The 13038-nt window shown below is 36.9% G+C and overlaps 1 protein-coding gene across 2 annotated transcripts in view; it reads right to left on the bottom strand.

The window, feature by feature from the left end:
* CPED1 (cadherin like and PC-esterase domain containing 1) overlaps nt 1–13038 on the bottom strand; it is a 149199-nt gene that overhangs the window by 23232 nt on the left and 112929 nt on the right. For both annotated transcript variants that reach the window (XR_014185334.1, XM_082064825.1), the window contains one exon: nt 1062–1179. Coding sequence is in view for 1 of the 2 variants with exons in the window: in XM_082064825.1 (XP_081920951.1) it covers nt 1062–1179 (118 nt within the window). In the remaining variant the exon portion in view is untranslated. The remainder of the gene's footprint in view (nt 1–1061; nt 1180–13038) is intronic.

Here is a 13038-nt window from a genome sequence, read left to right on the forward strand (position 1 = left end):
ACTCTTCTGTCGGTTTGATTTGGGCATCCCAGTGCCTTTATGTCCTGATATAGTAGCATAGGATGAGTTGTGCTTCTTTATGATTCACAACTTGCTGTGTGATTAAAATATGCTGCCAGGTACAACAGTGTCTCACCTGTATGTTCCCTTCATATAACACAAAAATAATACATGTATGCCTGTCTGGTTCACACAAAGTGATGCATTGAGGCAGTTCCCACATTCCTTCTACTCTGTATTGATTATTTCATGAGTTTTTGCAAATTTACTGCTGTGAGAAGCTGTTCCTATTTATGGCAAGATAAAAAATACAATTGTGTTAGGAGACCATACAGGAGTGTTGAGTTATTTTTCATTTGTCTATTAAAGAATTGAACACAATTACTTATTGTCTAATCCAGCAACAAATTCAGCTATGAATGAGATTGCATGCCTGAGTTGTCTTGTGGATTACTCAGATTATTAAAGTACACTTGCACAAATCTTCATGTATCTGTGACCTAGATGTCTGTCTGCTGTTCTGTGGTGATCTGGGTTCTCATGCAACCAAAGAGATGTCTTGATTGTATTGGTTATTGTATAATGTTTGATTTGTCCATCTTGTTTTTTATGGTCTCAAAATGTGAAAAAAACACATGCTTTACTGTTGGAAATTGTCAACTGGTCTTGTGTTTCCAATATAGAAGCGGAAATATAAAATTCAAATGGCTCAAAATGTGTTCATTTTCTAATGATAATTTTTGTTTGGAGGAGATGATACCTCCCATTTAGAATAAAGAATTTTTATTTTAAATTGTTTTGATGGAAATATTACAATGTATTTTAAAGGTTACATGACAATAGCACAAGCAGTGGTAGATCACTGATTAGAAACTTATTAACCAAAAATTGCCTCATAAACGAATTAACCTGTTTTTAAAAATCTGTAACTATTACAAGTGATTAGTTAAATTTATTGTGTCTAGATTATTGCATGTCCATAGAAAAGAGGGAACATTGTTTCTAGTTTCACTTTGATGAAGTGCATGAGTTCATTTTCAGAAGAAAGATTAAGTACGAACCTTTTGTGTCTCCAGCATCACAGGTCTTAAACACCGTCTGTGAAATTGCTGAGAGGTATTCATGAGACAGAGGCTGCAAGCCACAGGACTCCTCTGGACGAATTCGAGAACCACAGTCCTGAATTAAAATGAAATCTGTGAAAATGACAGCACTATACCCATCCGTATGACTTTGAAATCCTCTTCAAGGTCATTTAAAGAGGAAAAAAGTTATTTAGGGTTGGTTGGTTCTGCAATTCATTCAGCCTTTGCTCTTCAAGACATATTTTTAACATGAAATTCAGAATCCCTTTTCCATTCAGACAATGGTTTTGTAATAAATCATCCCAGTCTGCAGTAAATGTATAAGATGTTGCATTTCCTAAAGATACAAAAAAAATTTTTAAGTCAAACATATATAATATTCATATAATGTTGTGTTGTCTCTACTTATTGTACCATCTCTACCTATTTGCCCTTAGCAGTTTTCTATGCATATCTGCAGTCATATGGAATACATTTCTGTGATGAAATGCCCCAAATTCACTTCAGGAGATACAGGTGCATAAAGAAAAGAGGAAAAAAAAATGTCAAGGGAAAAAGGTTTGAGCTAGTAGAGCAATTACAAATACTTATTAGGGGTTCTGACAGAAAGGTTTTAATATAACTATAAATATAATCTTCTTGTGGTTCTTCATGTGAAATGTAATCCATAGTAAACCTCAGACACTACCATAAGGTTAACATTAATAATGGGCATATTTCTTTCTAAAAACTTTCACCTTTAACTACTTTTCTTCATAGAAAAGAATCTGACCTTTCTTTATCGTGTTCTAGTTAAAGAAGAGACTGCTAATGCAATGACATACACTGTAAAAACACTTCATGAGGGGCTGTTTCTCACATTTTGATCATTTCTGGTAAACCTCATAGAGATTAGTAGAAATGCATATGAGAATCAATTAATACAAGATGTCTAAAATTCTAGCAGTAACAACCTAGAATAGCAATCACTCTGTTTGAAATCAACTTTCTTAAAATTTGCAAGTAAAAAGTGTTATCGGCTTTTAGAAAACTTGAACATTATTCTACGTAGAAGGCCAGAGGTGCTGCCAGCTCCCAAGAATTTCAGATGAAATATCCAGATAAATAGTGATTCCTTATGATAAGTTTTAGCACATGTGGGTTTCTACATTTTAAGTAATGGGTTGTATCACCTTTGTGCCTTACTGTTATAATGTTCAGGCATCCACAGACATGATATAAATGACATCACTGCATTTGTGACGTTGGGCAATTCTTTTGATAATTTTTGATATTTACAGTATATAGAGCTGCCCAAGTTGCTTACTTTAGTTTTCCTTTATCATTTCTGCAGAGAAATAGTATTCCTAGTACACCTTTTTAACCTGTTTTAGATGTGCACTTCAGGATAAAATGAATCACATCACAGCCTTTCTTCCTCAACTGTGAAAAGAGAACAATTAGAACAATTCTGAGGCACATATCTACATTAGTTCAGACGAATATCTCTTTGAATTACTTGGTAAAAATACTCATCCTCCACACCACATTGCCCAAACTGGTGCTGTTGTCGGTTGTTTCATAAGAAGATAGGAACATTCTGGGGTTAGTGTTAGCTTAAGAAGTAGTGTCTGCTATCTCATACTTTATTGTCTGACCCTCACTTCTGCGTTGTGATAAGCTCAGCAGAATGGAATGAGGGTTATTTTCACCAAAACCAAAAAGCTGTAAAACTGGGACTTAAAAGAATGAAAAAGACTGTTTTATGACAAAGAAGAAAATATTATGAAAATTTAAACATGGGAATCATTACTTAATGTGCTTTTATTTTTAAATACTGTATGAAAAATGCAGCTGAGGTCCTTTTTGGCTAAATGGAATATTAGTCACGCAAATGTTCAATAATTCAAAATTTGTCTTTTTAAAGAATTGCATACGCTTATTATACTAATTAGTTACAAACAAGCTACACAAATAGAAACGTATTTCTACTGGAGTATGTTTGTTTCAAGGAGTATCTTTGAAATCAAAAAGAAAAAGAAAATGTTTTTTCTCCCAAAAGAAAAAAATATTTAATTAGTCTTTTCTTCACAGAAATATGCTAATTTCTATTTGTCTTTTCAAAAATTATATTAAAATTAATTTGGCAACTATCATGTAATAGCATCCACTGTTTCCTTGAAATTATGTTATATCTTGGATGCTATACTTAAATTGGACCACTGAGCAAATTACAAGTATGTCCTAATATTGTCAAGGTGAAGCTTGACAGTTAGTAGGATATGTGCCACTGATATAGATGGAGTTATTAATCCATCCTGGAATTTAGTAAATACTGGTGGGTCTCGATTATGCAATCAAAACCCAAAGTTAAATAGCTGTCTCACAATTATTCTGATTGCATGAAATTATGTGGCGAAAAACAAAAACAAAACCAAAAAACAACAACCAACCAAACAAAAGATCTTTCCAATGACTTCAAAGGGTTAAGGTCATTTATGTACATAAAAAGGCAGAGAAATAGTAGATATGTATGGGTTCTGTTGCACAGTTGTCCTGTTCTCTGCTTAATGCTCCATAATTAGGGAAAGCTGTTATAACAAAATGAATGGCACAGTATCATCTAGTGTTAAACTGTGATGTTGTCTTGGAGTCTCTGGGTCTGGACACACTGGATAGAGCTATTTGACAGTGTTACTTCAACTAATATTAACACCAGAAAGATTCTACTTTGCAGTAAAACGATTTGCACAGGACTTCACAAGAAAGCCTGAAATTCCTGAATGTGCTGCCATTGCTCTCAACATAGTGCCATAAAATAGCTTAACAGGGATTTTCTTGTTCATATCTCTACCCAGGGTATGTGTTTAAACAAAGAAAAAATTGATTTTAGTTGCATTCCTTGGACAATATCAGTGACAACAGTTTCATGTGGCTGGTTTATTATTATTCACAATCAGTCTGCAGTTCAAACTGTGTAACTGATTCCCTTTAACTTGGTTGTGTTTACAAAGTATGGAAACTATTATTTTAAAGGACACTGCTTGTGTTTAATATGTAATTAACATCTAAAAGTAGAGGGTCGTCAGATATTGTGAATCACTAAACAAGCCTTATCTGTTTCATCCTTTTGTGGGAGACCAATCCTTTATCATCATTGACATATTTAATATAAAGTGCAGAATGAATCTGCAGCAGCCATAGATCTACTGCAGTTCCACCAATGTTAGGCACATTAAGGACTTTTATAACTATTTGCAGATTTTTTTAAGTACTCTACAGGTGATGCAGTGACATGACATCCTTCTTGCCTTGCTCAAAGGTGAAACATCTTATGATCTTAAGTACGTTTACACAAGATGACTCATGGCAAAGATGAGAGCCAGGCATGTAAACTTAAATGATAGCTCTTGCTCTGTGTCTGATCTCCCTGCAAACCTTCTTTTCTAGAAGGCAGACTTTAAAAGACCCTTGAAATGTCTGGACTAGAATCAAAAGAAAATTTCCCATACATTACGTCCTTCATTTCACAGTTAGAATTGACTATAAGACTGATTTGGCATTTTACTAGTAAACTTTCTTTTATCTTTACAGAAGACTTTCTGGACACTAATGAATAAGAGGAATAAAGCTTTCTTCTGAACATCTAGATAGCTTTCAGTCAACATCAGTTGATACTTAGAGAGTAAACATTTCTGGAATCCATCTGCTCTGTGAAATGAGAACTTTTTCTGTTCAGAGCACACTACAGTGAACTTGGCTCTTTACAAAGGAAATAAGTTTTAGCCTTTAAGAGATCACTCAGATTTTTGCGTCTGCTACTTTACAGTTTTCTCACATTGTTAACTGGGAGCTAGTAATGCATATTTATTTCATTTATTTGTTGTCTAGGTGCCTGGTACAACAAGAATTTTGTTTGTTTAGCTCAGCTTTCAATAACTGCACTGTATTGCCTCTCAGTTGTGTACTTATGTACATGCATATGCAGATACATATTTTCACTCATGTGTACATAAATATTAAAAAAAATACCAGTTTTAAAATCATATAGATGTGTGTGTGAGAGAGATAATCAAAGCATTATAAAGATGACCCACAGTCATGCAGCTAATATCATGGAATGAATGTCATATCGATAATACCATTGTGGTTGCAATTATGATTTAGATTAAGAGATCTAACTTAACTATTCATGGTTTTTTTCCTTGCTGTTGTACCTTTTTACCACCTCCACTCTAATGAAAGGATGATTACTTTGAAATTGCAGTAATCACCTACAGATTAACCCCATGAGCTTCCCCCAAACTGGAAGCAGTTAAAAGGAAAGAAAGTAAGAAGCCCACGACTTTCCTGGGAAAAGTCATAACAAATAGGAACAAATTGTCCATCTCTGTTCATTCAAACAGTCACTGCTCCAGCAGTGACAGTGCACCACATAACAAAAATAAAATTAATTTCAGTATCTATAGTTGCTGCTGTCAGCTCAAAAAGACATTTTAAAATAGGAAAGTAGGATTTTCAGAATTTTTCTGGAATAACACAATGCTGTCCACTCAAAGTTGTTTCTAAAACTATCACTTTTAGTGGAAGCAGATATATGTTAATGAATTGAATGGTCTGGAAACTCCCACCCAGGATGCCTGCATCTGGGCTCTACTCTCAGCTTTCTCAATAAGATTTGCTCTTGCATTTGTATTAAAACCCCAAGTGATCGATGAGAATGGTGGGCTCCATACTTCAAAAAAAACCCAGGTAATTTCTGCTTAGGTGCTCATGTCTGAGACTGCACCCATTCCAAATCACTGAAGATTACCCCTATTAGACTAATAAAGGATCAGCATATATGAATGTTTTAAACTAAACAAAGATAAATGTAACTAAGCTCACAGGAATTCATTTCAGCATTGCATACAACCAGCGTGTAGCCAAAATCCTGCATCCTTTTAACATTCTAAGCCCACACATGTCTGTGAACTAGTAGATGATAAAAACCTCATTCAATAGTTCTTAGTGAAGAAGGGAGGGGACCTCTCCACCCATCAGGCTCTGACTCTGCAGTCCTTCATCCAGCGCTGCCCATCAGCCTGGCAGGTCACCCAGCCACCTCCCCTGAGGCACCACAGCTCTGCATCACCTCCTGATGATGCCAAGGCTGACTTATTGCTTTTGACCATTTACATTTTAGAACAAAGCTTCCTGTACAAGAGGTAGTTTTGAACACTTTTTTGAACACTTTTTTGAAACCTTTGTGGGCTTGCTGACTTTATTTGATCTGGCTTTACTTAAGCTAACCTGGGTTTCTCATTAAATTCTTTCATCTCTCTTCAGTCCATCTTTCTCTATTTTATACATAGGTAAAACTGGATAAAGAGTGATTAAAAATGATGCTATAGAAGGAACTCTAATAAAATTAGTCAAAGAGTGAGATCATGAAATAATGAAATTGTATCTTATTGCTAGGGAATAAATTGTGAGCAGATGGATTAGTTCCATTCTATCAACTTTATTAATATGGCAGTAACAAATGAAGGAACAGTTGGCATATTGACTTCTATTCAGCCATCTCTCTCTGGCTGGCTGCATTAATTCAGTGACAGATGAATCCCTAAAGATTTAGAGGTTTAGGGTGGTTCAGTTCAACAGTCAAAATTAACTAGATAGAACTGAAACTCCTGGGTCCATAAAATAGGTCTAGAAAGCTCTCACAAGGAGAGAAGCAGTCTCCTGAGGCATTTCAGTTCACTACTGCTTTTGCCTGGGAAACAACGACTATTATTAATCAAGCACTGTCTAAGACATAGATGAAGACATTGCCTACATCAAAAGACACACCAAACCTTTAAACAGAGAGTATAGGATTAATGGGGTGAACTGATGGAGCAGTGTGTCCGTGTGTTGCAGCTATGTTTTAAAGGAAAGAGACTGCCACCACTGTGTTTTGTAAGGAACCTAATATGTTCCATCTGCAAAAATGGGATAGTATTTCCTCAATGACCCCAAAGACACTGTCACAAAAGAGACACATTAAATGATGATGAGAGGCTCAGTTCCACGGGGATCTGATAGAGGCCATAAAAGCTCTTTAGAAAAGGGTCTGGACACTCACAGAGTTGGAAGATGCAGTGCACAGACATCAGCAGGAGACGGGGAATGATATGGAAAGCTGAGATACTGGCCATATTGTCAAGGCATGGTGGAAACATCAGAGAACACTTTGAAATGTGGACAAGGTGCAGCCATCAGTCTGAATTGCTTTCAAGTACTTACTTAGTGCTATTCATGTTGTTGCTATTATTTTGTCTTAAGAATATAAGCATACCATTGCAGGATTTTCCTCTCTCAAGCAGAAACTTCTGCATAGGAATTTTTGGGGGGAATAATGCCACATGCTTTAACCAGTTAGAGAAGGATGTCATATCTACACAATATCTTTATTATCTGCTAAAGAGTTTTTTGAAAATCCCAGTAGGTTCCTATCTACAAAGATAACTGCCTCAAAGCACATATAGATTATATGGACAAATAAATTTCATCTTGACACTAGAGCAGATGCAAAGTGGCTTCCTCCACACTAATGCTAACCTCAGAGAAAGCTAGAAAACTGTTTTGAGAAATGAGCAGTACTTAGAAAGAGAAAATGTTGCAAGTTGCATACCACTATTTTAATATTTCTTTTGTGTGTAGGGAATATAAAAGAATTATTTCAATCTATTAAGGATTTTGATTCAATTCCTTTTTACATCATGTTTAATACTGCTTACAATATCAGTTAGATTCTGCATCTGCCTTTCTGCTCCCAAATGGTCAATAGTTCAAAGTTTTGCATCTGGGGTAAAAAACATGACTCTTAATCTAGCAGAGATTTGCAAATTATGATTCTGAACAGCTCAGAGATGCAGCAGAATTAGTCAAAGCAGATGGCTGAATGTGAAAATCAACTCCATTAAGAATAAAATATTGTAAACATAAGTGCTGGAAAATATTTTTAACTGTACTTAAAGATAATTACAGATTTTTTCAATATTTGAAGCTAACATCTGCATGGATTTCACAAGTCTTTTCTTAGCAAATATGTTTTCCTAATGCAACTAACGATAGTTTTCCCAAGCAAGAACAGTGATAATTTCCAGCTCGTGTACTTTATAATCTAAAAACACAATGCAAGAAAAAAAAAAAATAGAAGAATGAAAAGAATGTAGTGTTTTTTCCTCTCTCAAAATGAAGATAAAACAGGACCAAGAAATAGCAGATAAAGAGAGGCAATTTGCTATTTTAGGTTCTGGTGGTTTTGTAGTTTAAAAAGTGAGGTGGTAAGGTTGACCTGGAGGCTCTAAGAGCTGCATTAGTTTTGGATTCCCACTTAGTCCTCCACTTTCCCCCCACCTCTTTTTGTAGTGCAAGCTCTCGATGTGCGTTGACTTTTGCCCAGTCCACTATCTGAAAATGGGGAATAGCTTGAGAAAACCACATGCTTTCACAGTGCAAGAAGTAAATATTTTACATGATAACAAAAGGAATTATTAGGTATTTATGGTTCTCTCTCAATAAAGTGCCGATATGGCCCCGACTGTTTTCCCTCTTAGTTCGGTAAAAAATGTACTGTATTAGCTGAGAAATCCCACAATCTTGTGGCTATTTTTACCCTCCCATGCTCAGGATATATGGCACTCACATTTCACATTGCAGAGAGATCTATACTCTACACCTTCCTATGTGCAAGAGATCCCTGAGCTCTAGCCTCGTCCCTTTGATTTTAGACTAAGACCTTTCTATCACAGCTATGACAAACACAGTAGAACTTCCCAGACTGAACAGCCATTACTGCCTTCAGAAAGTATGAAAAGGCATGAGAGAAAGAATGACTTGAAAAGCATTACTGTTCATTCATGATTTCTGAAACTGAAATACTCTGACAATGAATGTAATGCATTGAAAAAACACATGTTAGCCAAGGACTTGGTCCAGTGAGCTGTACATCTGCTAAAGCCATTGTTAAAGCTGCTTTTCACAGCAAGCAAAACTTGCAGATTTGAACTCAGTGTTTCAGGATGTACTGTACCACAAGTAATAGTTTTTCGCTTTTAGCACAAAATCAAGAACCTCTATTAACTTTATTTTGGGCTTGGGGTTAAGATTCCAAGGAAAGATTTAGGGTGTCTGGGTCCAATTTATGACTCTATTTTTTATTTTCTGTATCAGTTTGGGCAGATGACTGGAAGCTCCATCCACTACTACCCACACCTGTAATGTATCATCTCAAAACCTTTACTCTGTTGTCACCATGCTCCTAAGTGCCTAAGTTTCTTCTAGTGGATGTAGGCAAAACTACCCATAGCTCAGTGGAGCTATGTTAGTCAGCCCATTAAGCCTTAACAGAGTTCAAAAATCCCTTTGCCAACAGGGCTTGATTTGATAAGTGTTCTCAGGACATGTCACTGGGAACATGCAGTGTACAAAGCCTAAACTGTTTTCCCCTTTCATATAATAGGTAGAAGATTTCCCTGTGATATAACAAACAGTTCAATGTCCCTCTTTTAATTGATTTGCAACAAAGATTTCAGTTCAAGCTCCCAATTTCCGGGCACTTCTGCCTCAGTCTCTCCTAGGGAAGCTGTTTGCATTTGCTTTGTACCCATAATTAAATACCAGCTTCTAAAGAGCCTTGAACCTGCTCCACTCACAGGCTAGATGTGTGTAAAGAACACAGGGTGAAACTGGATGGACGGAGCACCACCAGCCTCCCTGTTAACGCTTACGTGAGAAAGGACCAGCTGAAGTAGCTACTTAATTCCTTGAGAGAGCACATGGCAATTCAAAGTGGAGGACAGAACCTCCTGTAACCCAAGACTGGATGTGTAACTCCCAGAGAAAGGTACACTTCTGATACATTCCTTCCCATACCATTTTCTGCTTGGCAATACATCTGACTCCCTAATCACTGTGCAGGCTCTGGTGGATCTTATTTTTATTAGCTGAACTCTGTTCTATGAAATTTTAAAAAGGGTTATACCCAGATACTTTTTGTTTTGTTTTGTTTTGTTTTGTTGTTTATGTTTTAGTGGGTGTTTTTGTTTGTTTGCTTGGGGTTTTGTTTGTTTGTTTATTTTGGTGTTGTTTTGGTTTTGGGGTGTGTGTGTGTTGCTGTTTGTTTGTTTGTTTGTTTGTTTTTTTCCCAGTCACTTATTCTACTAAAAAATATTAAACGTTTCTCTACAAGCTTTACCTTACTACCACTCCCTGTGCAATTGCATAAGGAGATTGGACATTGTGTGTTTCACTGGACACCAGGATGCTTAAATCTCTCTCTCTCTTCTCAACTGATTTTCCTGGATTCTCCTAGACGTTCCATGGACATGAGACAAGGAACGTAATATTGGGGTTTTTTTCCAGCAAAATGTTCATGATGAATAACGAGCTGGTGACCGCTAAAAGGATGCAAAATAACAAAGTTCTGCAAGTCTAGTTCAATAGGAACACTGACTTTGCTTCTTTTTTTCTTCTTATTGAAAAAAAAAAAAAAAAATCAGTAATGTCCTCTTGGTCTAAATAGAGCTTAAACTGGCCCAAAGGATTTTTCAGTCCTTTATTAAAGAGCCATGGATAGACTGACAGGAAGATTTCAAGAGCTTTGTTACCTTGGAAAAGTAGATAATACAAAGATAAGGAAAGAGTAAATAAAGGGACTAAATATAGTCACTTAAAAAAAAGCCAGGAGAGTTTCTTTATTTATGTTATGCTGGCTGCAGGGTGAATTAAAATGTTTTGTATTTAAGGAATCAGTGCACACACTGTTTTATACAGAAATTGTTCTCTGTGGTTCTCATAGTAGGTTTTGGAATAGACTTCAGAGCCATGCATGGTCTGGGGAACACTGAGGAAGCCACTAAAACACCAAGTGGAAAACTTCTGAAACTGTTTTTCCAGACAATGCCAAAAAACCCAGCAAGTTCCTGCCTTTCATGTAAAGACAGAATCTACATATGTGTGGAGGTTTCACTCTAATGGGAAGCACGCCTGTATCTGGTGGACAACAGGAGGTATTTCCCTTTGCATATTTACAGTCCGCACTGACGCACATGTTTGAAGAGCCCGAGCACGCAGGCAGCTTCACATATCCATGCGCTTTGATGTTGGCTGTCTTCACTGGTGAACTGGGGAGCACGCAGGGCCAGATCCTAAGAGCAGCTGTGTTGAACACCCCAGTCATTCAAGCCAGCTCCCAGGAGCTGAACGCCCCCCTCTTCAAAAAGCAGCACCTCTGCAGAAAGGACCTGTGCTTGCCCTGCAGTGAGACTGGTACAAACAGTTTGTCTGCTCAGTGACCACTCTGCAATGAGAAATATCATCCAGGTCAGAGAGACACAGGGGTGTGCCATAGGGCCAGACCCAAGCCTGGGGATGTCCATTCTGTGGAAGACCAACTCAGCGAATACTGCTCCCCACCTGAAAGGTGCAAAGGATAAAAGGGGCATGTGAATCAGGAGTGCACTGGTTGCAATGCACCATCCTGAGCTGGAATGATCCCTGACACCTTGTGCTCTCCCAGCAGCTCGGTGGGAGGCAGGTCACAGCTGCGGTCAGCCCCACAAGCAACAAACTGACCATATTTTTTTAAAGTGGCCTTCAATGACGGGCCCATCTCTGGTAAAAGATCAATCTCTGAGGCTTTTCTGATCAAATATCAGACTCTTCTCATATTAAGATATTAGGTTGTTTGTTTAAGTGAGTCAAGGGACAGGCTCAAAGATCTTGAGAGGGTATATTTTTAGAAAGAGCGTTTACACAAATATTTTTAACTGTAACCAGCAAACATTTTATGAAAAATCTATTACTTGATGTAAAGTTTAGAATCTCATTGCATACACAAAGAAATGTGAGAGCTAAAACTAAGAATGTGTAAACGACACTAGAGAAAGTCTCTGTGCAAATGTCCAGGACAGATGGACAGTGCACAGCTAGGTCTCCATTCCACACTATCCATAACTAACATTGAAGCTACTTACATTTAGAAGGTGCTGTATAAGTCTATGGTAGTACAGAAGGGAAGACTATGACTTTTACTCTGTGTGTATGAAAGAGAGTGAGAGAATGTGAAGACTTAAGAAGCAGTGGGTTGTTGGTTCTTTTTTTTTTTTCCTCTTTTCTTTCTCTTCAGTTAAAAGCTTCAGTAAAAATACAATACTTAAATCAGTCAACATCATTCAAGATTAAAGTTTATTGGATAATGCACACAATGAAGACTGTATCAAAATAGAAAAGATAAGCGTATTTATAGACAGTATGTATATTATTTATATGTCCCTTTTACCACACTGTGTCTTACCGTGAAAAGAATGAAGTAATGAAGGACTGATTTGCCTTTGAAAATTGATACATATTTCATTCAAAAGAACTTGCTGTCTAATAGCTATGTCCAGCACTAAATTTTACATATCCCCAGACACTCATTTAATATACACAGCTGGGAGACAGGGGTAAGACAGGCAAGTCTGTTTTCCTAGAACACCTACAAATCTGCTCAAGTAGTAATTTATTTTCTAAACTATAATAGGGTCAACATTGACTCTAATGAATTTGCAGCACACTTGCTGCTATAATCACAGAAGTGAATTTCATGGATTTTTATTAATCATGATCTTTTTTCAAAAGATACTGATTAAAGGTTTGCCTTCTGGTGCACAGCAGACTGAAAATGCAGCCTCCTTACAGCCTGATGACTTACTGAACAGCAGGCTGCATGCAGGTAGCTTTAACACATGGACAGAAACAGATTGCATGCAGTTAGTGCCAAATGAGCAGATTGAAGTTAGAATTCACCCTGCTTTCTCCAACAGCCTGCTTGCGGTAATTTACTGCTGCATGTTCTCATTCAGCTAAAGTAACCAAGCAGCCACTAGTTGAACAAGGCTCCCTTCACAAAAACCAACTAATTACTGCTGAAAACTGAATAATTTGCTTAGTGACGATGTTTATT

This window comes from Streptopelia decaocto, assembly GCF_964273445.1.
Source record: "Streptopelia decaocto genome assembly, chromosome: 1".
Taxonomy (NCBI): Eukaryota; Metazoa; Chordata; class Aves; order Columbiformes; family Columbidae; genus Streptopelia; species Streptopelia decaocto.